The following is a 22,626-nucleotide window of genomic DNA, read 5'->3' as shown; positions in this document are numbered from 1 at the left end:
CTCAACATTTTGTTTGGTTTTCCGATGGCTTCATTCCAGCGTTTTGTTCTATTTGAGGTCACAGTTTCATCCCTAATCTGGCCCCTCATATTTCCTGCTTCTCCATCAGGCCCTGGAGACCAGAATGGGTCCCAGCCCTGGGACTGGAAGGAAGAACTTCTCTGAATGGCACCCCCTTTCCCTGCCATCTCCTAGCAGTTCATTTCCCATGGCTCTCCACACTGGGGTTCCCCAACACCCTGTGCCTGCGGGTTCTGCTGCCCCGAACAATCTCCCCTCCCAGCTGTCACTGCGGTTCCTTCTCTCCTTCAAGTCTTTGTTCAAATGTCACCTTCCAAGTACTGCCTCCCCTGGCCACCCTATTTAAAACTACACACTCCACCCTCAACCTGCACCCCATCATCCTTTCCCTGCTTTCTCCTATCACCACCTGATATCCAATAAAATACACCTATTTATTTTCTGGCTCCACCCACAGAATGCATAGTCTTTAAGAGCAGGTTTGTGTTGGTTTTGTTGGTACAGAGTAGTGCCTGGCATGTTGTGGGTACTGGATAAATATTTGTCGAATGAATGAATGAGTGAATATCACAAGGCCCTCATGCTCCCGAATCCCATGGCATGGTGCCCAGCCAGCCCAGCGTCCCAGCAACCAACCCAGCCTCTCATGGGATCTGAAATAGAACCAGCCTGTCTGTCAGTTTCTGATGCTTCCTCATTGTTCATTTCCAAAGGTAAGAACCTGAGAAGTCAGTCCTCCCTACATCCAGAGTAGTAGTGGTTGGGAAGGGGATGGAGAGTGGTTTGTGCGCTCTGTGCACATGGAAGGTGCACTGAGGACTTGGCAGGAAAAAAATGGGAGGAGGGCAAGGGGAAGAGGGAAGAGTCAACTTCGGTTCCTTTACTCCTTGTGTTCAGCCTTGAAGTGGAAAATCACTGTGTAGGTAAAGGGGAAGTAGGCTTGGCCTGTGGCGGCTGATGGGAAGGAGAGATGGAGCAGGGAGGCAGGGAGCAGGGGAAGGAGGAGCAGGAGATGGAGAAGCGGGAGGAAGAGATTCACAGTGTGGAAAGAACTCAGTTCTGCACGGTCTGTTCCTGTGTACTGAATGTGCATCCAGGTGTGTGAGAATTCACAGCACAAGGGCTCACGGAGTGACCGTGTGTGGAGGCTGCCTGCGAGCATGTGTTTACCAAGGACTGGGGACGGAGGTGCGGAGAGGTGTGTGCAGGCAGAGTGTAAGCATCTGAGCCCTTGTGCATGGCTCCGCGGACAACAGTAGGTCCATTCTTGCCTGCGCAGCCCAGGCAGGTCTCTGAGAGCCTGGCAAAAGGCCCACAGATCAGTGAAACAGGGAAAGGGCTGGACAGTAGGGCCCTAGGGAGGGAGCGATAAAGGGCCTGGGATTAAACTTGTTGAAGAGAAGGCTAAAGGTAAATTAGTAATCGGCTCTTTGCAAAGAAATGAGTTTTAGTCCCAGTGGCTGGGGAGGTAGATTAAAAGCAAATGCCCTGAAGTTGCACACAGAGAAATTTAGTTTAAGCAAGGAAAAATGATCCTCTTGACTCAGGTGTTTTAGCCTCTGGATTCTCTTAAGGGTCAGGAGGAATGCCTTCATTGATAGTACAAATCTCATCTTCTTCTTCTTCTTTTTTTTTTTTTTTTTTAGTTCTACCAGTTTGTTGCTACCAACCCATCTCCCTCCACCCTCTGCATGCATGCCCAGTCATGTAACTCCATGGACTGCAGCCGCCAGGCTCCTCTGTCCATGGACTTTTCCAGGCAAGAATACTGGAGTGGGTTGCCATTTCCTTCTCCACAAATCTCATCTTCTTAATGTGGGAAATGGCCAATTCTGTCTGGAACCACTCATATATAACCCATTTTTTTCATTCATGTATTCATTACTTCAACAGTGATTGGGGTTCTACCCTATGCCAGGCATAGGAGATATGAAGATTATTAACACATGATCTCTTTGCTCAAAAAGTGCATAATCCTGTAGGGGAGATAAAACACGGGGATGAGCCAAGGTAATTCAGAAAGCCAGCGATAAGTGCCTTTGGAGAAATGCCAGTAGGGCTCTCTGGGAGGATCACTGGCCAACCTCCCACAGTCCTGGATCATTTCTGGAGTGGAGACTGGTGGCGATATGGTGGTGAGCTGAGGCTGTGTGTCTCAGGGATCCTCTCCCTGATCTGTCCGGAGGAGTGGGGCTGCTGGTTGGGGTTGTTGAGGGGAGTTGCTCCTCTAGAAAAAGGAGTAGTCACTAGCTCTGTGGTGAGAAGTCAAGTTTCAGTGGAGGGTGAAGGTGCTATTCTTCTCCTGCCCGGAATCAGGGTGGGCAAAGGGGTCCGAGTCAGGGTGAGAACCAGGGATTGCAGTGGCACAGATCAACATTGCTGGTGGAGGGTGGGTGTGGAGGGGGGTCACACACATGTTGCCACAGGCCCTGGGGCTGTCACACCATTTCACCCCACTGTTGGCAGGGCTGAGTTTGGAGCTCTGTTTCCATGAGAGCTCGGTGTGGGGCTGAACCATCACAGTCGTGATGATGACTCTGATTCACTACCGTTTTTCTGCTAGTCACTGTGCTAAGGATTTAACCTGTATATTATATTTGTCTGTTCACTATTTCAAAAAATATTTATTGAGCACCTATTCAGGGCAAGGCATCTATTGGGTGGTGGAGGATACAGCAGTCAACAAGGCAAGTGTAGTCTGTGCCCTCCTGGGAGGAGTGAGAAGAGCAGAGAGCTGGTTGTAGTATAATGGAGAATTGTGGTGGGCTAAGGGGAGTCTAGGTGAGAAGCCAGAGGAGGAGACTTAGCACAGCCTCACAGGGAGGGATGTCAGTGAAGATTTCTGGAAGGTGAGGTGTGAACTGAGGATTTAAGGATAATTAGAAGGCAATGGCAACCCACTCCAGTGTTCTTGCCTGGAGAATCCCAGGGACGGGGGAGCCTGGTGGGCTGCCGTCTATGGGGTCACGCAGAGTCGGCCATGACTGAAGCGACTTAGCAGCAGCAGCAGCAGCAGCAGAAGCAGATGGGAGAGGCCAGTAGTGATGAGGAGGGTGGTGTTCTCAGCCAGGCTCAGCACTGGCATGAGCTGGAGATGGGAATGTGCAGGGCCAGACAGTAGAATGGGCGTGTTTAGAGGTGGGAGGGGTGGGTGCTGAGAAATGCACAGGATCAGAGGGGCTTCAATGTCAATGAATAATTTTGGACCTTTCATTAAGGGCAAGGGGGAGACACTGAAGGATTTTAAGCAGGACGATGAAGAGATGAGAGTTGGGTTTCAATTTAGCCAAATTCCTTAGGCTGCAGGGTAGAGAATGGCATAGGAAGGGTAGAGAATTATCTAGAATTATCTAGTGAGTGAGGCAGATCGACTCCAGGAGGTTACTGCAGCAGTCCAGACGGAAGTGAGAGCAGCTGGGGAAGGAAGGCCAGTGAAGATGGAAAGAAGAGACTGCATTTCAAAATTGTTTAGTATTCTGTGCAGAGTGAAGGGGGGAGAGGGAGCCAGAAAGACAGGCTTCTGGCTTCAGCCACTAAACAAATGGTGTCTGGGTCTGGGTCATGAAATATGGGCTTCCCTGGTGGCTCAGATGGTAAAGAGTAAAGAATCTGCCTGCCGTGCAGGAGACCTGGATTTGATCCCTGTGTTGGGAAGATCGCCTGGTAAAGGGAAGGGCTACCTACTCCAATTTTCTTGCCTGGAGAATTCCATGAACAGGAGAGCCTGGCGGGCTAGAGTCCATGGGGTCACAAAGAGTCAGACACAACTGAGCGACTAACACACATGGGATATTATTCTCTCCCAGTTTACAGATGGGGAACCTGAGGATGAAAGTAACTTGCAGAACCCAGCAGGTGGCTGAACTGGGACTTACACCTGTGGCAGAAGAAGTCCAAGTTAACTGCTCACCCCATGATGGTGTTCCTTGGCTTGGTGGCTGACACTGGGGAGGGACTCCATTTGCAGCCAGCACGAACTGTGGTTTTTCTGTGGGTGGAGGCTGGGGCCACAGGGAGGAAGGGAGAGGTCAGGCTTAGGAAGAGCGCAGAAAGTTCAACCCTCCAGCAGCCACCTCTCCAAGGCAAATGAAGAACTGGCAGAACTGGCAGCTATAAAAATGAACTAATGGAGAGACCTCAAGGCCCAGCCCCTGATCCTGTAACTTGGGGTTTCTGTCCCTGAGGCTCCTTGATTTTTTTGGAGCCCACTGACAACCTAGCATTTCCCTCCAGCAAGAAAAGCTACCACAACCACAAGGACAATATCTGAGAGTTGTGCTTTCAAGGCACTTCCATATCTATGAATTCCAGGGACAGGAAGCCTTGTCACCACTTGGGAAGGCTTGAATATTTTTATACCCTTTGGGGAGAAGAGAGAAACTGAAACCTAGAGACTATAAGTGATGGTCCAGGGCCCCAGGGATTTTGAGAATAGAAAGCACATCTCAAATGTCTTTAGATGGCTCCTGATTCTCAAAACAGTAGTACCAGACCCAGAAGCACCTTGTCCCAAGTTCATGGCTTTGAATTGGTTCTGCATATACTAGAATCCAGGTCTTTGAACTCCTGGTCACTCACCAGGTGTTGAAAATACTCATGTCAAGCATCCTTGGGGATGGGACTGACTGGAGAGTCCGGCAGACACATAGGATGGTTGGAATGCCTCAGGCCCCATCCAGGATCTTCTCCAACCCTGCCACCCTCTAAGAACTGAAATCCCCTGGGGTACTGTTTGGAAATGCAAATTCTAGTTAGTCCTATTAGGCCAGGAATCTGCGGTGAAGGTAGCGGGGGTGGTGCTCTGAATTTACATTTTAAACTGGCTCCCCCCTGTAATTCTTAGGCAGTGGCACTGTCCTAGGAGATTCAGAGAGAGATGTTTCTCCAACAAGGAAATTGAGGTCTGAGCCAGCCCTGGCTGTGCCGTGAACTGGAGTTGTCTCCACCCCCCCCACCCTGTACTGTTTGGCGACTGTGGCTGGGTTGCCAGGGGAACCAGGCTGTGTAACTTCCTGGCTTTGGCGGTTTTCTCCCCCTTGGCCTTATCTCAGCGTCCGCCACCCAGTCCGGGCCCGTGCTGGTCACGTAGGAGGGGAAGCCGGTGCCAGGCATGTGGAGGCGTGTCCAGGGCACCAGGGCAATGCTGACCTAAGAACGTGGGGCAGGCAGGAGGGTGGAGATGAGATTTTTGAAGTTGGGAAGGCTGCAGATTTACTGATGAGTTTCTTCTTGGCCTGAGAGTTATCTGCCCAGGGGGATTGTGGCCAGGTAGGGAGGTTAAGGGAATCGGGAGGTATGAGCAGCATGCAGCTCTCTCTGGCACTGTTCCGCCCATAGAGGGGAGGGCACCAATATCAGAGGGTGATATTGCCCTACAGACCTGTACCCTCTCATCTTTTCCTCCCCTCTTCTAGACTCAGGGACTCCAACCAGCCATAGGCATCACCCAGCTGTTCTCACTTACACTCTCACCCTAACCATCTTCTTCCGCAATTTCACTCCACCCCACTCTTGCCTTGGTGCTCACAGTCTTTTTCCTTGGGCCCAGATTTCTTCTTGTCAAACTCTCTCCCATATCCCTGTCCCTTGCCTGGTCTCACAGGTTGTAGCAGGAAGGCTCTACAGTTTTTAAGAATGGGAAAGAGAAAGAGAGTTTTGAAAAAAGCAGGAAGGCAGTAAATTTCTGGTAGAAAATAATTCATGCATTTAAGTATTTATGTTTTAAGCCATACTTTGCTTTAGAAAGACTTGGGGCAATTTTGAGAGTTCAACTATTCCAGGAAGAAGGGGGTTGTGAAACAATCTCTCAGGCTTCCTTGCAACTTAGAGGATTTACAGTCTGATTCTTGGTCATGTTTATACGACACTGAAGACAAAAGACATTCCCTTCTCCCCCAATATCCCCCTGCTTTGTGGGGAGGGAAAGGGAAGAAAGCCTCCAGGCAGTATGCAAATTGAGTTTTGAACCTGGTTTGCCCTTCACAGCCCCTCTCTTCTGGGCTATTATCCATCTCCTAGATGAGGAAACAAGACTCAGGGGGTTGAGCAGGTCACCTCAAGCTATAAGCGGCCTCTCAGCTATAAGCGGCTGTTCTGGGGATCAAACTCTGTTGGTCTGGCTCCCAAAACATAGTCACTCCTATCCTTCACTGTGCTGCCTCAGGAGCACGGGTCATGGGGAGAGCTCCCTCCAGGCTGCCCTAGAAAGAACTGTAGGCTCTCAACAGCCTAGGAAACAGTCTTGCTTTAGCGAGACCTGAGTGGGCTTCCTAGAATTCCCTTCACAGGCAGGTGTTACCCCTAAGAATGGAGAAGAAGCTGCCACAGGAGGGAAGTGGGGTCCTGGAGAAATGTCAGAATGTGTGCACACAGCAAAGGAATTCAGAGAGAACAGGAGTGTGGCAGACCCCCTACTAACCCACAACTCCATGCACTTAACACAAAAACTTCTATAGGAATGCAGAAGCCCCAACTTTTTTGCCCATTGTTCATGTGTGGCCCTGCTCCCCACTATCCCATGTCTAGGGTCTGCAACTCTGATTCCTGTGCTCAGAAGTACAGGTTCCTAAATGCATTTCAAAGAGACAGAGAAAGAATCAGAGTCTCCTTTCTCCTGCTCTTAGGCAGGAGACATGTTCCACTGAGAGGCCAGACTTTTCATTTTAACCAAATGGCTCCCCTGGGCCCTGTCTCCCAGGCTCCTCCCATTTAAATGTGCTGATTCATCACAGAGTCAAAATTCTTAACCCTCTTGCCTCAGCCAACACGGGGAGCATCTCAGGAGACTAGCCGGATGGGGCCTGCCTAACTCAGCACCCCAAGGTCCTGTGGGGTGAGGAGGAGCTACGGGAGCCAGCCTGAGCCTTGGGCTTTGCTCCCAGCCCCGAGGCACCCAGCAAATCTCTCAGGTCTGGGCTCCTGGCCAACAATCCAGGGTTTACTCTGAGACTTCACTGGGAGTGGCGACTTGGTAGGAAGGGTCAGGCAGCCAGAGGTGGGGCTAGGGTTGAGCAGAGAATCCAGACCTGCCCTCTTCCTCAGGCGACTGCAAGCCAGCAGTGCCTCATTGTTCTCACCCCTCGGCGGCTTGCTGGGCAGGAGAATGCTGGATGAGGCAGAGCAGAGGAGAGTGAATAGAGAGCTTGGGGGTCAGAGCAGAAGGAGGGAAATCCCAAAGATGCGCAGCAAGTAGAGAAGAGAGGAAGAAAAGGAAGGGCACAGGGGAGAAGGTGGAAGAGGGTAGTGAGGGAGCAGCTGGCGGAGCAGCTGAGGTTGGGAGGTGAGAGCAAGGGCGCCTGCCCCAGTCCCATCGGACGTGGTTGGGCATTTGAGCCAAGTTTTGCTGAGAAGGGAAAGGTTGCCTCCTACTTATCAGGGGCAGAACTGCTGGGTTTTGTGAGGCCTGAAGTCTTGGAAGCCCCTTTTAAGAGAAATGATACAAATTTAATTAGAGGAGTAAACACTTAATTCGGAGAAGGCTATGGCAGCCCACTCCAGTACTCTTGCCTGGCGAATCCCATGGACGGAGGAGCCTGGTAGGCTGCAGTCCATGGGGTCGCTACGAGTCGAACACGACTGAGCGACTTCCCTTTCACTTTTCACTTTCATGCATTGGAGAAGGAAATGGCAAACCACTCCAGTGTTCTTGCCTGGAGAATCCCAGGGATGGGGAAGCCTGGTGGGCTGCCGTCTATGGGGTCACACAGAGTCAGACACGACTGAAGTGACTTAGCAGCAGCAGCAGCAGCAGCAAACAATTAGAATAGTAAGTCACAACAAGTTATCCATTAAAAAAAAAAATCTGGCAAATACTGTAAGCATCATGACATCTGGAAGAATAAGATACATAAGGTTAAGAATACATAAGAATAAGATACATAATAATAACATAAGAGCCTGTGAATTTCTCAGCCACAAATTGACTCTTGCCGTGGGTGCCCACCATCCCCCTCTGCAAGGATTGAATCATGTGCCGCTGCAGCTGCTGACCCTCAACAACCCCCTGAAGGAGTTCAGGGCGGAGAGCAGAAATGAGGCCCTCTGTGTGCCTGGAAAACTGGCAGGACAGGTCTTTAGACTAAATTGGTCTTGAGTCCAATTCTTCTACCTCCTCATATCTAGAAAAACACTACAATCCTTCATAGTGACGACTGTTTCTTGTGACTAGCAGAAGCTTCAGGAGACTAGCAGAACCTTTCTGAAAAATAAACAGGCTTGCTTGCCTGTGTTCCTCCTTGGCCAAGATCACATACATGTGACCTTCTCCTCTTCGTCTTTGAGCAGTCTCTCGGAGCTATCTGAGGCGCTGTCTCCTGGGCTGCGGTCCTCATTTTACCCCAGTAAAACTTAACTCACAATTCTCACGTTGTACACTGAAGTCAACAAAGTCGCTGCCTGAAACAAGGGTAAAAGAGTTTCCGCCTTTACCTTTTTTTGTCTGCTTATTTTTTGTCTCTCCACATGTCAATGGCTTTATAATATTAATATTACTTTTAATAGAGAATGGGCTTCCCTGGTAGCTCAGCCAAGAACTACCAGTTTTTCCTCTGGCATGATTTTGATCAGCCCTTTTATTATCGACAGATTAGAATGTTTCATTCATTTCAGTTTCTTGTTGTATCAGTTTTTCGATTGCTGTCAAATTTGAGAAATCTGTGAAATTTCTTATATAAGTTGTAGGATTTGAGGAGATTGTTCAGTACGTAATCTTAAATATTCTTTGAGTTGATGGCACTCATTGACCAGACTGTCATACCTCATTTTAGTGTACTAATGTGAATTTTATGCAGTCTCCATCAGTGTCAATCTTTTATGTCAAACCAACAAGAAATTTAACATTTCACCAATATATTCATGTGATTTTCCCCCTTGGTTAATTGGATCGTTAAACAATCCAAGCGCTTGTTTATTCTGTTCAAAATTTTTTCTATTCTTCTTATTGAATTGGGGCTTCCCAGGTGACTCAGAAGGTGAAGAATCTGCCTGCATTGGTGGAGAACCAGGTCTGACTCCTGGGTTGGAAAGATTCCCTGGAGAAGGGAAGGGCTACCCACTCCAGTATTCTTGCCTGGAGAATCCCATGGACAGAGGAGCCTGGTGGGCTACAGTCCATGGGGTCACAAAGAGTTGGAAAACAGAGCGGCTAACATTTATTGGATTACCTTTTTTGATAATCTGAAAATTTTTGTTTCAGTTTGCTTCTCAATTTCAAAATAATTTCTACTGATTTCATGGTTCATTTTTATTACTTTTGTTTCATAAATCCATTAATTTCTTTTATTGAGATATAATTAACATATAACGTTGCATTAGTTTCAGGAGTACACTACAGTGGTTCCATATTTGTATTCATCGTGAAATTATCACCACAATAATTCATCACCATGTATAGTTATAATTTTTTTCTTAGGATGAGAACTTTTAAGATCTGCAACTTTCTTTTTTTTTCCTTAGTGTGTCTATTTTATTTATTTTTAATATAAATTTATTTTAATTGGAGATTAATTACTTTACAATATTGTATTAGTTTTGACATACCTCAGCATGAATCTGCCACGGGTATACTGCAACTTTCAAATATACACTAAAATATTACTAACGAGAGACACCATGCTGAACATTACATCCCCAGGACTTTTATTATTTTTTTGGCCATGCTGCATGGTGAATGGGATCTTAGTTCCCCAGTCAGTGACAGAACCCATGCCCCCTGCAGTGGAGATGTGGAGTCTTGACCACTGGACAGCCAGAGAAGTCCCAGGACTTACAACTGGAAGTTTGTATTTTTTTACCCCTATTCTGCCTCTGACAGTCACCGGTCTGTTCTCTGTACCTATGAGTTCTCTCTTTTTGAGGTTCCACATGTAAGAGATACCATATTGTATTTGTTTTCCTCTATTTGACTTATTTCACTTAGCATGATGCCCTCAAGGATGACCCATGTTGTTGCAAATAGCAAGATTTCAGTTCTTTTTAAACAAATAACTGAAAAATATTCCATTGTATATATACACACACCATATTCTCTTTATACATTGATGGATATTTAGGTTGCTTCCATGTCTTGGCTATTGCTGTAGTGAACATGGGGTTCATATATCCTTTTAAGGAGTGTTTTCATTTCCTTTGGATAAATACTCATAAGTGGAATTGTTGGATCATACGGTAGTTCCATTTTTAATTATTTGAGGAACCTCTATACTGTTTTCCAAAGAGGCTGTACCACTTTCCATTCCCACAACAGTCAACAAGGATTCCCTTTTCTCTACATCCCCAGCAACACTTATTGTCTTTTTTCTTAATTAATTTAATTTTTACTGAAGGATAAGTGCTTTATTAGCTCTTGTCTTTTTGGTAATAGTCATTCTAACATGTGTGAGGTAATATCTCATTGTGGTTTTGATTCGCATTTTCCTGATAGTGATATTGAGCATCTTTTCATGTACCTGTTGGCTGTTGTATGTTTTCTCTGGAAAAACATTGATTCAGATCCTCTGTCCATTTTTCAAGCAATTTTTTTTTTGACGGGGCTGTGTGGCATGCAGGATCCTAGTTCCCAGACCGGTAATCAAACCCATGCCCCTTCAGTGGAAACTCCAAGTCCTAATTACTGGAATACCACGGAATTCCCTCAACTTTCTTTTGAAGCTGCGTCCATGCTAAGTCGCTTCAGTCACGTCTGACTCTTTGTGACCCCACGGACTGTAGCCCACCAGGCTCCTCTATCCATGGGATTCTCCAGGTAAGAATACTGGAGTGAGCTGCCATTTCTCCTCCAGGGGATCTTCCTGACCCAGGGATCCAACCGGCATGTCCTCATTGCAGGTAGATTCTTTACCGTCTGAGCCACCAGGGACAAAAGCCTGGGAGGCAATTCCTTTACCTTGCATTCCTTCCTCCCCCTTCTTCCTGAGTCCACCTCAGTCCTTTTCCTCAGAGAGGCAGCCTGGGTTGGGAACTTTTGAGTTCGGACAGTTAACTCACTTGCCCTTAGTATCCTCTTTGGTGATGGGGATAATAACTACCTCCATATAGATGTGGCTGTGAGAACTGGGTGGAAAATGTAGAGGAAGTATCCAATCCTCAGGGGACTGCTTACTTCATCTTCCTTCCTCTCTGGGCTCCAGGGAAGGGCCTGGGGAAGGAAGGGTGCCAGCAGCAGGAAAGCCCAAACCCTTCCCCCACCACCCCTCGAGCTGGGAGGATTGTCCCTGGGAGGATAGCTACTCTTGCCTCCCCCTCCCTCTGATCTCACCTCCAACACTTTCAGCCTGCCCCACTCCCTCAATTTGTCCGCAGGATCCCAAAGGAGCTAAGGCTGGGAAATCTGGGGAAGGAATGTGAAGCTTGCCAGAGTTGAGTCCTTTTAAAATCAGCTGGGGGTGACCTGGCTTCCCTTCCCCCACTCCCCTGAAGCTTGTAAACAGCCCTCTGCAACCCTAACTCCGCTGCCAATCCTTCAGCCCCGAGTGTGTCACAGGAGGCAGTGACTGGCTCTGCAACACAAAAGTCCGGGTGGAGCAAACTCCAGAAAGGTGGGCTGTGGAGAGACGTCTAGGGGTGGGGAAGAGGCTCATAGGACTGCAGTCATCGCTTCTTTTTGGTCCAGGAGTTCAGTGTATCAGTGCTTGGTTGGGTGGAAAAGGTTTTTTTTTGAGGCTTGGAGCAGGTATGGCTGGGGGGACCAGTTCAATTCTCTCCCTGCAGGTTGGGAGGGCGTAGGGTTTAGTCACTAAATCCTGTCCGACTCTTGGGACCCTACTGCACTGTAGCCTGCCAGGCTCCTCTGTCCATGGGATTCTCTAGGCAAGAATACTGGAGCGGGTTGCCGTTTCCGTCTCCAGGGAATCTTCCCGACTCAGGAAACGAACAGGGGTCTCCTGCATTGCAGGCAGCTTGGGAGGCAGAGGTGCCAAACCAAACTTCGAAAATCGTAAAACTCCTAAAAAGCTTTCCAAAACAGTACATACAAACCGGGAAGGGTTAAAAGGCGGGTTCCCTAGAGCCAGGTCCATAGATTTCGATTTCAGATAGTCTGGTAGAATCTACATTTTATTTTGAATAAACTTTCCCAGGTAATTCTGAGCTGGAGGTCTGAAGTCAACATTTTAAGGAACTGCTCCTTAAACTGCATACATATCCTCACTGCTGGAAGTCCTTTCTTTGGTCAAACCAGACTCCGCTGTTTTGAAAGTTGTTTCGGGGGAGCCTGCTTGCTTCTCTGCAGACTAAATTCTCATCAGGGTTTGGCTTGGCTCCGCACACTGGGGCAACGGTAACCATGGTAACCTAAATGAGTAGGGGGGAAATCGTGAACCTCGAGGGGCTGGCAGCAGTTAGACCCGGACCCATGCTAGGCCCTTGACAATTTGGATCTTGACCTAAGAGTTCAGTCAAAGCAAAGTGAAGAGCGGGGCGCTCCAGAGAGGGTCATTCTTTCAGAGATACGGTTCCCTGCTTCAGGGCCGGCGGGAATGGACACAGGCACAAGCTCGGGTTCCTGAAGCCACTGCGCTCGCCCCTCCGCCAAACTGGAGCGGAGAGGCGGGGCCGGGCAGGGTCGGGGGCGGGGTCTGGACCGAGGAGCGCGCGTTCTTGGTTACTATGGTAACGCGTCAACACCCTGCGCGGAAGTGGTGGTGTGGGCTGCAGACGCGGTGGAGGCGCCGAGCTGGGGCGTGCGGCTGAGATGGTGAGGTCCCGGGTGTGGAGAACCTCGGATGGGGACCTCACGTGTTTTCAATTGTGTTGGGGTTCTGGGCGGGGAAAATGAGGTTCTGGGCGGGGAAAATGAGGATCTGGGCGGGGGAAAGAAGTTGGGTGTGGGGGTCAGAAAGTCCAGGAACAGCGATGACAGCCTTAGAAGAGGTTAGGGAAGTCCGGAGGGGGAATCCAAGAGAGAAATAAGGAGTGGGGTCGATCGCGCCTGGAAATGTAATCTGGGGCCTAGCCGAGGAGCTGGAAAAGTGCTGTCCCAATCCGCTTACCCCTCCCATCTGGCTGGGGACTGTGGGATGTGACGTGGAAAAAACACTGGTAAGGAGGCCAGATTACAGGTTATGTTCTGCCTATATGAACCTATGTGCAAAAGAGACACTAGATCCCCGGGTGGAGAGCACACCCAGGAAAAGGACAAGCCTTCATATTTGTTCAGTTGACAGGTGTTACAGTTAAGTCAGGGAAACTCCACAGGGCCCTGTGCCCGCCCTGTTCCAGCCAGGCGCCAGCTCTGTCTTGTTGGATTTGAGCTGAGCATCCAGGCTCTCAGGACATCTGGCACTGCAGTATTTTAAGGGCTGCACTCTCTGTGTTCAAAGTCAGGGCACCATGTCTGACTAGTAGTGCGACAATGTGTATGTCACCTAATGTCCCCGAACCTCAGTTTTCTCTTGTTATTGGGGCTCTGGGTCACTCACAGGTACTCAACAAACATTTGCAAACCAATAAGTGAATGAATGGATAGGGTACCAGATTTGAAAGTCCCTGGAAAGGGATTGGGGCTTCCCTGATAGTTCAGTTGGTAAAGAATCCACCTGCAATGCAGGAGACCCCAGTTGGAGGGACTGAGACTGGTCTAGCAGGCCTGCAGTTCCCTGGGGTGGACAGGATGACATGAGGGTTTGAAAGGACAGCATGCCTGGGAGAAGGTAAGAAAGTAGTGTCTGGGATCCAGGGAGGATGGTGTGGTCCCTGAGGGAAAAGTGAGATGGGGCAGAGGGTAGGTGTTGGAGCCTTGGGTTACTGGAAATAACCTTAGAATTTCTGGGTGCACACCCTATGGCAAAGGTAGCTCCTTCAGTGTACTTGTGGACACACTTCATGCTCAGAGGTCACTCTGCTTTTCTGGGACTAAGCGGTTCAAATTCAGGGTCCCCAGGTTGGAGTTTCTAGAAGAGCTTTGTTAATGATAAAGGCAACAAATCTCTGGAGGAGAGCAGTTCCCAACTTCTGAGGACTTTCTGCAATGTTGCAGTGGGGGTCTCCTTTCACTTATGCTTTTTATGATGCATATTTATCCCTGGATGTCCATATTTATCTCCACCCGGAGATCTAGTGTCTCTTTTGCACATAGGTTTATGGGCCCGGTGCTATGTCTGTGAGGTCCTAGCATCGCACTTGGCATCTAAGGGCTCACAGGAAGTGTTAGTTCTCTTTTTCTCCTCTTTCGAAAATGTCTTATCTCCAAGTCAAATGAATCAGTGAGTTGCACCTGTTTAGAGTTGTGGGCTTCAGCTCACCCAAATCAGGGATTCCCCATCCAAGGGCCACTCAGAGTGGGGCTTTGGTTTGTGGACTGAGCCCTTCTGAAGTCCCTTGGACAGGACAGGGCATATGAGCACCTTTGAGAAGTAGTGGGTCAAGTTAGTGATCTCTGCCCTTTGGCAGGCTAGGGGTGTGTGTGTGTGTATGTGTGTGTGTGTGTGTGGTGCTACTTACTAGCTTTTCAGGCTGTTTGGAGGAGTGGGGAGAGGTGATGGTTGGAGACAGGATCACAATTAGGCACACCTCTAGGACCCTTACAAAAACAATAAATAACATCCCCCAGAAGGAAGGACAGGGCCTCAGTGTTGAGTAGGATGTCATCTTCAAATGGTACCCCACAGATGACCAACCTGGTTGTTTTTGAGGAGAGGGAGGACCTGAGTGCAAGGCAAGATGCCTGGTACATGGGCATCCCCACCTTCTTCGTAACCAAAAGGAGGTAGAATCAGGTCAAGAGCATGAAGCCGGTGGTGAACCTATGTATGAAAGAAACTAGATCCCTGAGTGGAGAGCACACCCAGGAAAGGACAGGGCTTCGTCTTTGTTCAGTTGACAGGTGTTATAGTTACATCAGGGAAACTCCACACCGCTCTGTTCCAGCCCCGTTCCAGCTCTGTTCCAGCTCTGTCTTGTTGGAATTGAGCTGAACATCCCGGATCTCAGGACATCTGGCTGCACTCTCTGTGTTCAGAGTCAGGGCACCAGGTCCACTGCTTTGTTTAGTTAAAATAGTGCCCCCTTCCCCTGTCTCAGGCATAAAGAGAGTTACCTTTTCAATGCAGATCATAATTCAAAAAAATGAGAAATACCTTAAGATGCTAATGCTCACCTGAAATTACTGTTAAACATTTTTGTGAACTTTCTTTCAGTGCCACATTTCGGTTTCGTAAGAGCGTTTTTACTGCAATACTTGGATATTTCTTATAATCTGCTTTCTTTCAAACTTGGTACATTAGGGAGATCACCCTGCATTTATAATTATGTAAAAATCGTATTCTGGTTAACCAGTTAATCTTTCTGTACCAGAGTCTCTCCTGGAGCCCCCAGCAGGGGCTGAATTCTTACAGACCTAGGATGGGATGCTATTTGAAGAGTTAAGGAGTCAGCGAGGTCACCAAAAGGAAAACATAAAGGTTAGGGCTGGCATCTTTTTCTGTCTCAATCCTCTTCTTCCCCAATCATCCTTGTCTCCTCAAAGGTCTTTCCTTCCCTACCAGAGATGCCTTCCTTCAAGGAAGATGAGTGCTCTAGGCACAGGTCAGCTTCTTGGGGATATTTATAATTTGTTAAGTCACGCAAGAAATAAAACCAGCCCTTCACCTCCTGAAAGAACCTCTTGGCTACTGCTTCTGGCCCAGAGGGATCTAACTTTCCATTTCTACTTGTTCCTTCATTTTTTCTACTACTTTTACGCAGTGACCTCCCTAATCCTTCTTGTTGCTTTTGGCAAAACTGGGTATTCTAACCCTGGTGTAAGGCTTGCGGCTTCAAAGTCAGCATTTCCCGAGTGAGGTTTCTCAGCCACCCAACCCCAGAGCTCAACGCTTCCTTCTGCTCTGCCCAGCGGCTGCTTTTCTGTGGTCAACATCTGTTTTCCTTCCTCTGTTCTGACTTCGAGGCTCAGGCAGTCGAGTACTTCTTGTGTGACTTCCTCTTGACCTGGGTACCAAGGGCGTAGGAGGGAGGTGACACAGTCCCAGCGCTGGAGGCTCCTCCAGTCTGGTGGACGCCCAAGCCTGAGGGGAAGGCTGCAGGAGCCCTTGGAAAGAAACTGGAAAACAAACGCAAAACAACAATAATGCTTTCCATCTGTGCTCCAAAGCCCTTTCACATACGTTATTTTCCCCAGCGCAAACCACATACGTGATGTGGAAAATGTGAAGTGGTGGTATATTCTGGAAAGGCTTCTGTCTCAGTCTGGTCTGCAGACCTCAAGAGGTCGTTTTGCTTGGTTTCATTCATTCATTCTTCATCAAATACATATCGAGGTCCTGCTACATGCCAGACTCTGTTCCTTTCCCCTTGGAACTGACACCATCTCTTGTGATCCGATGCCCTCCATCTTTTCAGGTTATTCCTAAAGCTTTGCCTCAGTCCCACCTGTTGTGGATTCTATTCATTCCTTCTTATTCTATTTTTGGTGGAAAGGGGAGCTGTTGCTCCCCACTCTCCATGTAATAACCCTTCAGAGTCTGTTATTAGGCATCCTTGGGGCTCCTGTATTTACTTGTCATGAATTCAAGCTTTTCTGCTCTGCTGTATTGGGGCTGACAGAGGCTGTAAAGCAAGGCGCCCTCTGTGAGCCTTTTGCCGGCTGTGCCAGGCTGGGAGGGAAGGGCACACTCAGCTATGCTTGTATGGAATGGAGCCAGCCGGAGAATAATTGCCCGATTTGCTGCAAAAACCTGCCACAGGTGGAACAGGTGCTGCAGGGAGTTCTCTGTGGTCATGGCAGATTAGAGAGAGCATTCAAAACATATCGTCCAGTGTTTAGTGACCTGGAATGCACGGTCATTTCCCTGTCCACCCTGTCCCCTTGACGGCTGCTCATTCCCAGGCTTGGTCGACCTGACGCGTCCAGCCCTTTGCACCAGGGTCTTCCATCTCCGAGAAGTGCAGGAGATGGGGGCTCCTCCAGAATGAGATTTAGGGTAACCCTGGAGTTGTCCCACAATCCTCACAGAAACCGCCCCCTGGAGACAGACTTCTCTTTAGGCTGAGCTGAAGCGAGACTGACCTTGGGGAATGGAGGTTGTGTTAGTCAGGGTTCTTGGTTATAAACAACAGAGCCAGAACTCCAATTTAGGGAGAAGGGAATGTATGGAGAGGATTTTGGAGAGTGCACGGAGTTCACGCCAAGGCTGGGCAGCTAGGCTTGGAAAATGAAAACACACAGGGACTGCAGCCAGAACTGAGGCCCGAATCACAACCCGGCACTTGCCTGGCAAAGACCCTTGATGCCACCCCCAGGGCTGGCACTTTATCATGGCAGCTGCTCCTGGTGCCCTTATCAGCATTGCTGCAGACACAGGGTGTGACTGCCACTGCTGCCTTTGTCAGAAGGGGTTTCCACGTCCCCTTCTTATATCACTGGCTCTCTATTCATTGTCAGACTTGGGGGAGCTGATGGCTCACCTAGGTCCTTTGCCCAGGCTTGGAAGGCAGCTATCTGATGTTTTCAGCTTCTACGCTCGGAGATGATCCCTGTCTCCTTCAGCTCATTAGATGGGAGAGACAAGGATCCAACCGAGAAGAGTATTGGATGGCTAAAAACGGACTCAGGCATGCTCAAGGGGTTTCCCCAGTGACTCAGTGGTAAAGAATCTACCTGCAATGCGGGAGATGCGGGTTCGATCACTGGGTCAGGAGGTCCCCCGGGAGGAGGGCATGGCAACCCACTGCAGTATTCTCGCCAGGAAAATCGAGTGTAGCCTGGCGGGCTACAGTCCTTGGGGTCGCAAAGAGTGGAATACAAGTGAAGTGACTGAGCATGCGTGCACATACATGCGCATTCAAGGAGTCCTGAGAGTCAGAGCCTCCTGGTGGACACAAGTTCAGGGTGAACCTGTTTGCCTGATTGCAGCTGGCAGTCGTTCATCCACTGAAGTTTATCAGGCATCAACCACCCGCCAGCTGTGTGCAAGGTGCTTCTCAGCGTTAGTGTCCTCGGATCCCTACCGTAACCTTGTGAGATGGTGGGGGCATGGAGGAGGTCAGATGGTAGCATCAGCTGTGAAGGGGGCTTGGTGTTCAGATGACGAGGTTGGAGGTGACGGCACTGTGCATTTCTGGAGAGGAGAGCCCATGTGGCCTCGCAAGAGACTGCTCGCGGGAAGCGAGAACTGGGCTGACACTGCATCATCCTCCTGCCCTCCTTCCTTCCCTGCTGCGCAAGGGCTTGGACTTCTTCAGCTCAGAAACCTCAGAAGTCCTCCTCCTTGCTGGGCTGGTGTCCAGGGAAGCCACTGCTCCTGTAGGGCGTCTCCTGTGTTTCAGGATTTACCCAGGTGCTTTCCCAAACACCCACCCAACCTTCCCTCAGCACGGGCTGGCGAAGCATCTGCCTTGCCCTGGGTGCAGATGGCGGTCGGTACTGATGAGCCCAAATTTCTGCCTCTCCTTGCAGCCATTAAGCACAGCTGGCGTGCTGAGCTCCGCCTCTACTGCTTCCAACAGGTCAAGGAGTAGGCCTCGCTATCGGACCAAAGCCCTGAGCTCCGAGGTGGATGAGAGCCTTTTTGGAGCTGTCAAGGTAATGGTCACTCAGTCCCTCCAGGGAGCTGTCACCTGGAGGCAGTGACCTGAACTGGCTAGTGTTGCTCAGGACAAAGCTAGCTCTGGACAGGTCACCCCCTCTCCCAGGGAACTCTCAGACTGAAGGAATTGGGGGTTTCTGAGGCTCTAGTGGACAAGCTCAGACACTTTGTGGGGCTCATGTAAACAGGCTACCTGGTTTCCTCCACCCTTGAGATCTTTACATCTGTGCAGCATTTGAAGATGTGTTATAATGCTGAACGGAGGCTCAACTGCTGAACCCTCAGTGTCTGCCTTGCTCAGCGAACGCCCTGTGATGGAAACGTTTGAGTGTCGGTGGCCCAGGCTTGCAGATATAGAACAGCATAATTGTTGTTCAACATAATCCCCCCTCCATCCAAGAATAGCTCAGAGTAGAACACAAATCATCCTTCTTTCCCAGCTGCTCAGCTAAAACAGTTACTTTGCTTTGGAAAACGAGCAAGTAAATATTTATTTGCAAATATCACCCAGTCTAAGAGGTTGATGGCTAGAGAAGGAGAGCCAGAGACTTACTTGGAGCGATCTTGGTTACACGTGACATTCAGAAGGTGGGAAGGGAGGAGAGCAAGAGAATGAGATGCGGAGAGAAGAGCGGTGAGAGACTGAGAAAGAAAAGGGACATTGGAGCTGTTAAGAGAGTAAATCCTAAGAGTTTTCAGCACAGAAAAATTGGTCTGTTTTTTTCAATTTTGTATCGATATGAGATGACGGCTGTTCTCTAAACTTGCTGTGATTATCACTTCATGATGGAAAATCAAATAGTTATACTATACCTTAAACCTAAACAGTAGGGTCATGAAGACAAGGCTATGGTTTTTCCAGTGGTCATGTATGGATGTGAGAGATGGACTGTAAAGAAAGCTGAGCACTGAAGAATTGATGCCTTTGAGCTGTGGTGTTGGAGAAGATTCTTCAGAGTCCCTTGGACTACAAGGAGATCCAACCAGTCCATCCTAAAGGAAATCAGTCCTGGGTGTTCGTTGGAAGGACTGATGTTGAAGCTGAAACTCCAATATTTTGGCCACCTGATGCTAAGAGTTGACTCATTTGAAAAGACCCTGGTGCTGGGAAAGATTGAAGGCAGGAGGAGAAGGGGATGACAGAGGATGAGATGGCTGGATGGCATCACCGACTCAATGGACATAAGTTTGAGTAAACTCCGGGAGTTGGTGATGGACAGGGAGGCCTGGCATGCTGAGGTTCATGGGGTTACAAAGAGTTGGACACAGCTGAGTGGCTGAACTGAACTGAAACAGTAGGTCAACTATGTCCCAATAAAACTGGAAGGGAGGGAAAAAGAGAGAAAAAAATAGAGGAAAGGGAAAAAGAAGAAAGACACCAGTAGTGGTTTAAGCACTGGCGTGAACACCACTAGCTGCAGGTGGACCAGGGAGAGAAGAGTTGATGTCTCTCCTTTGTTGCAGTTCAGTTGCTAAGTTATGTCCAATTCTTTGTGACCCCACAGACTGCAGCACACCAGGCTTCTTAGTCCTTTACTATCTCCGGGCGTTTGCTCAAACTCATGTCCATTGAGTCAGTGATGCCGTCCAACCATCTCATCCTCTGTTGCCTCCTCCTCTTGCCCTCAATCTTTCCCAGCATCAGGATCTTTTTTGATGTCTACCCTTACCCTTCAGTCTTCTCACTGTGAATCAAAAAGGACTTTCCAGATTGTTCCAGATGGGTATCTTTCTGCCTTTAGAAGCTGTTTCCTATTGACAAGGGAAAGAATCAAAGCAATTCACTTTCACTTACAGTCATGTTGTTTATTTGTCTTGAGTCCATGGGGACTCTTCTAGCTAAAGTGAAGACAGGTTTGGAAATGGCCCACTTCTCCAGACTTAGTCCTGCTGGCTTGCCAAAGGGGGCGGTGGCACACTGCCTATTCCTGGCTCAGACTTCTGGGCTTATTGTTGGACCAGAGTCTCGGAAGCCTCCCAGCCGGCAGCAGAGGGCAGAAGCGGCCTGTGACCTGACTGAGTTGAGCCACTTGGAAGCAGAGACGGGCGCCAGGCGGCAGCAGCACCCCGGGAACGGGTGTGCGCAGTGCCGGTCTCCAGACAGGAAGGGCTCCACCTAAGCCATGCCCCTGCCTGCACTCAGGATCGCAGACACTGTGTTCATGACACATGAAGTCCTCTCCTCTGTGGACAATTCCCTGAAACAAATGATTTTGTTTTCTTGTTATCTAACTCCTTCATGGTCAGAAAGTTGAAAAAACTCATGTATCTAATTTGTGTTTTCCTTGCTGAATTCTAACTCACTGACTGCCTCATCATATTAGATTTAAGGGCAGATCCACCAGGCCATATTTCTAACTTCCCCCATAGGGCTTTTTTTGGGGGGGGGGGAATCAAAGTAAATGAATAATTAGAAAAGATTGAAAATAACAAATATCATAGATTGAATGTGTCCCTAAGGAACTGTATGCTAAAGACCCTCAATGTGGTCCAAGAGAGCTAATTAGTTTTTCTTTTGTAAATGATGGAGGGAGAAGAACCAAAATACCCCAAATTTTCATTCCTGATGGTTTCAGGTTAGGAATGGACACACACTAGCAAAACTCTCCCTGGGCCTCCAATCCCTCTGGGAGTATCTGCACGCATTATAGAGAAGCCTTGCTCTCAGAGAGCCGGTTGTTACAGATCACATCTGGCCGCCACGCTGCTTGCTCAGTGCCCTGGCTACTCTGGGTACCCCTGCAGTCTGGGCTCCAGCTGATTTCCCCTGACGCTGGATGGGGTGGAGATGCCACCCTCTGCTAACCAGCAAGAAGTGGGGTGACCAGCTTCTAAGCTGCCCTTCCTGACCCCCCAGCCCCTGACCCGGAGTGACAGCCCCATCGTGCTGCTCCGAGACAAGCATGCCATTCGGAAAACCCTCACAGCGCTGGGCTTGGACCACAAGCCGGAGAGCATCCAGCTCATCACCCGGGACATGGTCCGGGAGCTAATGTGAGTACCCAGGGCACGGAGCCCTTCTGTGAGGACATGTGTTGGGGGAGGGGGAGCCCACCTGGTCTCGTCCTGTCGCTGAGGACCCCACCTCTTTCCTATCCATTTCCTGCCTTTGGTTCCTTGGTTCCTGTTTCTTCTCCATTTTGACCTGCTTCTCCCCGCCTTGTATCTATTACCGCCACTGCCCTCGATTCCCAGCTACTGGCTACTGTGGGTCCTGTGGGGCTGGTAGATGGTAGGTTCTTGGGGGAGGGGGTCCCTTCTGAGCCCTGAATAGTGCACTGGGTCGGGGAGGTGTCCAGATGAGTCATTTCCTTCTGGCCTCATCAAGAATCTGAAGCAAAGGAAAAACTGACCAGATGCCTAATTAGTCCCAGGGCTTCTTCCCAGGCTCTGAGGCCAGAAGAGGAAATTCCCCAAAGCTCTGGGGTTCCTTTGGGATTAGCTCAGCACAGCTTCCTGACTGCAGCAGCCCCCTTGCTTGGGCCCCTCCTGCGGGGTTAGGCCCAGCTCAGTCACATGAAGGGAGCCAACCCTGTCACTCAGAGGTTCAGCTCTTCTGCTGGTGCTCCATTCTCTAAACCGTTCTTCCAACTATGGCTCCACTCACGACACACTTGCATTCCCAGAAAATGCATCCTATTTCGCGATCTGGGGAGGCAGGGCTGGTCCACAGGTCCAAGAGCGCCGTCTGGTCAGCTCTGGCGTTGAAGGGCCAGATGTGGTAGTGGCCCTGCAGACACACTTGTGGCCCAAGAAAGGGCTCCTTCTCTTTATTTATTTATTTGTGTGCTTAGCTGAGTCGGGTGTTAGTAGGGGCACATGGGATCTTCCTTGAGTCCTGAGGGATGTCAGGCTCCAGCATGCGCAGGCTCAGTGCTTGCGGTGTGCAGGCTTAGTCGCTCTGCCAAATGTGGGGTCATAGTTCCCAGCCAGGGAAGGAAACAGTGTCCCCTGCATTGCAAGGCAGAGTCTTTTCTTTTTAATGTATTGTTAATTGAAGGATAATTGCTTTATAGTATTGCACTGGTTTCTACCAAACACGCACATGAATCAGCCATGGGTTTACGCATGGCCTCTCCCACTTAAA

At 49.2% G+C, this 22,626-nt stretch overlaps 1 protein-coding gene across 8 annotated transcripts in view; it reads left to right on the top strand.

Moving 5' to 3' along the window:
- The window catches only part of CFAP45 (cilia and flagella associated protein 45), a 40,298-nt gene continuing 18,177 nt past the window's right edge, over nt 506-22,626 (top strand). For 2 of the 8 annotated variants that reach the window (XM_005677240.2, XM_018046359.1), the window contains exons 1-3: nt 12,622-12,712; nt 18,410-18,535; nt 21,397-21,533. In XM_005677240.2, the coding sequence (XP_005677297.1) occupies nt 12,710-12,712; nt 18,410-18,535; nt 21,397-21,533 (266 nt within the window). In that variant the 5' untranslated portion in view covers nt 12,622-12,709. Of the gene's footprint in view, nt 735-2,135; nt 2,157-12,621; nt 12,713-17,836; nt 18,291-18,409; nt 18,536-21,396; nt 21,534-22,626 lie in introns of those variants that run through there. The other 6 variants (XM_018046356.1, XM_018046362.1, XM_018046360.1 and 3 more) reach the window with 6 other exon arrangements.

This window comes from Capra hircus, chromosome 3 (genome assembly GCF_001704415.2).
Source record: "Capra hircus breed San Clemente chromosome 3, ASM170441v1, whole genome shotgun sequence".
In the NCBI taxonomy this organism is placed as follows: domain Eukaryota; kingdom Metazoa; phylum Chordata; class Mammalia; order Artiodactyla; family Bovidae; genus Capra; species Capra hircus.
This window is presented reverse-complemented; position numbering and strand designations above follow the sequence as displayed.